The following is a 2,160-nucleotide window of genomic DNA, read 5'->3' on the forward strand; positions in this document are numbered from 1 at the left end:
ACAAAAGACCTATTTTCTATAAAATAATGTAAGACTACGGAAGAAACATCAATCAATCAATAAATCATACCCAGTGGAATCCCGTCAATAGCAAAGTTATAAGTAGGGTCTGGGGAGGGTGGGATGTGGGGACCGCACGGCCAGGCCCAAAAACGATGATCATACACCATTCACCGTCACTAACTTACATCTTTCCTGCCAGACGACGTTCTCTGTAACGCTCGCTCATATTGGGCAACCTGGTCCGCACCACGCTGAACAGCCTACAACCAATATTTTCAACATTCAAAAGTGACTAACTTGTTAATAACAAATATATAAAAGAAATTAAATCACTAAGTTGTAATAAAGATTCATACATTCAGAAGATCCGTCATTCTCCCAGTCTCACCATGCATCACGCCTCTCACCATGCATCACGCCTCCAAGCACAGGTGATGGTTGGAAATGTTGAACCGGGTGCCGGGTTTGCAACGGTTCAACAAAAAGCGGCTCACTCATATCACCAATATCTGAGCTGGTTTCAGGTGGTGGCGGGGTTGTATCCATCGGCTCAAACCCGTTCCCAACATAAGTAACAAGTTGCATATTTTTCTCTTTTGAAATTTGTTTCCGCTTACGTTTCGGTTGGATGTATGCTGGAAACGGGATTTCTGCCCGTTTAATCATTTCAGCATGAGGTGTCACGTCGTTGTCAAGTGTGATAGGTGCAGCGTGGCCCGGTTGGAAAACTGCACCCGTTAGTGTTGTGTCTGAGTTCCCAATCCTAATAGAGAGCAAGTAACCCGCATCAAAAGTTGCCTGAACAACCCCAGTTACAACTTGTCCAACCATGTCTTGAGTTGGGTCATTGTTCGGGTCAACATGAGGAGTGTTTCTAGTTAGTGGTGCAAAACATGGTGGCGGGTGTACAGTCGCTAGTGAAAGGGCTCTTTGGGCCAGTTTCTCACTTGGGTTATTCACCATTTTCAGCAGTTATGACGTTAAAAATTGGGCACTTTTATCTGCATATAAATAAATAAACTCATAAGCAAAAGATTTCCAAATTTGAGTATCCAATATCCATAACAACTAATCCCAAGTGGTGACGTAATTAAAAATGTCTAACAGGTAAAGAAATATATGTTTCATAACTGTAAAAGTTAACATTACCATGTGAATTAATTCACCACGCACTTTTTATACCACTATGAACAATCAACATGTTGTAATTGATTGATATATCCGATCTCCATTTCCCTACATGTTGAAACCAATTAGAAGTAAGCATGCTCATTCATAACAAAATTGGAAGTTAATGATAAAATGAAAACGGAATTTGCACTAATGAAATAACTCAAAACAAGAGAGAATAAAATATAAGTAACGGGTGTGTGTGTGTGTGTGTGTGTGTGTAAATATAAAATTCCTACCCTCATATATGACAATTGTTTTCTCTAACAACAGCAATCAAGAGTTTATCAGTTAGTGTTATCAATGGCGGCAAACGGCGCTACTCACCACTGAATAGATGTCTCTCATTAGATAACTATAAGAGAATTAGGGTTTATCAATGTGTGTGTGAAGTAGGGTGTAATATTTTTGGATTTATATTATTGGACCACCATAAAAATAGATTTGTTGGGCCTACGAAAGAAAAGGTGGATGGCCCATTCTAATAAATGATATACTATAAATGTCACCAGCTACATCTGCATATGGTTCTTTTAAACGAAATTTTTCTAGAATAGTCTAAATAAGAGGGACATTCTTCATAAAAATTTTGGTGACAAATTTTTCAGGCCGACTATTCACGATTATCTATTGCCCGAGGGGGAGGACGTTGTTGATTGAAGAGAGAAGTTTATTAGTTTTTTAGGACATTACAAGACCTTGTCGAATTTATTAATATAAGGGAGAGATAAAACTTCAACAACTTGATTGTTGGTTGATTCTTCCTATATGTACAATAGTTATTCGATAAATTACTACAATCCCAGGTTATAATAAGTTATTACAAATTAATCTATCTTTGACCGGTTCAAGATTAAACTATGGTAAATTTCTAGCATAAATTTTGGGTCATCCGAGATTCGAACATGATTATGTGGGCTTTGAGTGTCTATCCGGTTACTTTTGTTTGAAGGGGGCAATTTATAATTGAAACCTGAATATATTGGC

The 2,160-nt window shown here is 38.0% G+C and overlaps 1 protein-coding gene across 1 annotated transcript; it reads right to left on the reverse strand.

Annotated features, from left to right (window-relative positions):
- Positions 1-387: 387 nt before the first annotated feature.
- Positions 388-966, reverse strand: LOC143555855 (uncharacterized). The gene has a single exon (XM_077045332.1). The coding sequence runs from the start codon at positions 964-966 to the stop codon at positions 388-390; it is 579 nt and encodes a 192-aa protein (XP_076901447.1).
- Between the last annotated feature and the right edge of the window lie 1,194 nt (positions 967-2,160).

Source organism: Bidens hawaiensis, unplaced genomic scaffold, assembly GCF_021521415.1.
Source record: "Bidens hawaiensis isolate Kalapana, Puna unplaced genomic scaffold, B.hawaiensis_p1.1 tig00018400_1, whole genome shotgun sequence".
In the NCBI taxonomy this organism is placed as follows: domain Eukaryota; kingdom Viridiplantae; phylum Streptophyta; class Magnoliopsida; order Asterales; family Asteraceae; genus Bidens; species Bidens hawaiensis.

Bases quoted from the DNA above. Each gene is read 5' to 3' on its own strand.
- LOC143555855 (XM_077045332.1), bottom strand. From the start codon at position 966: ATGGTGAATAACCCAAGTGAGAAACTGGCCCAAAGAGCCCTTTCACTA.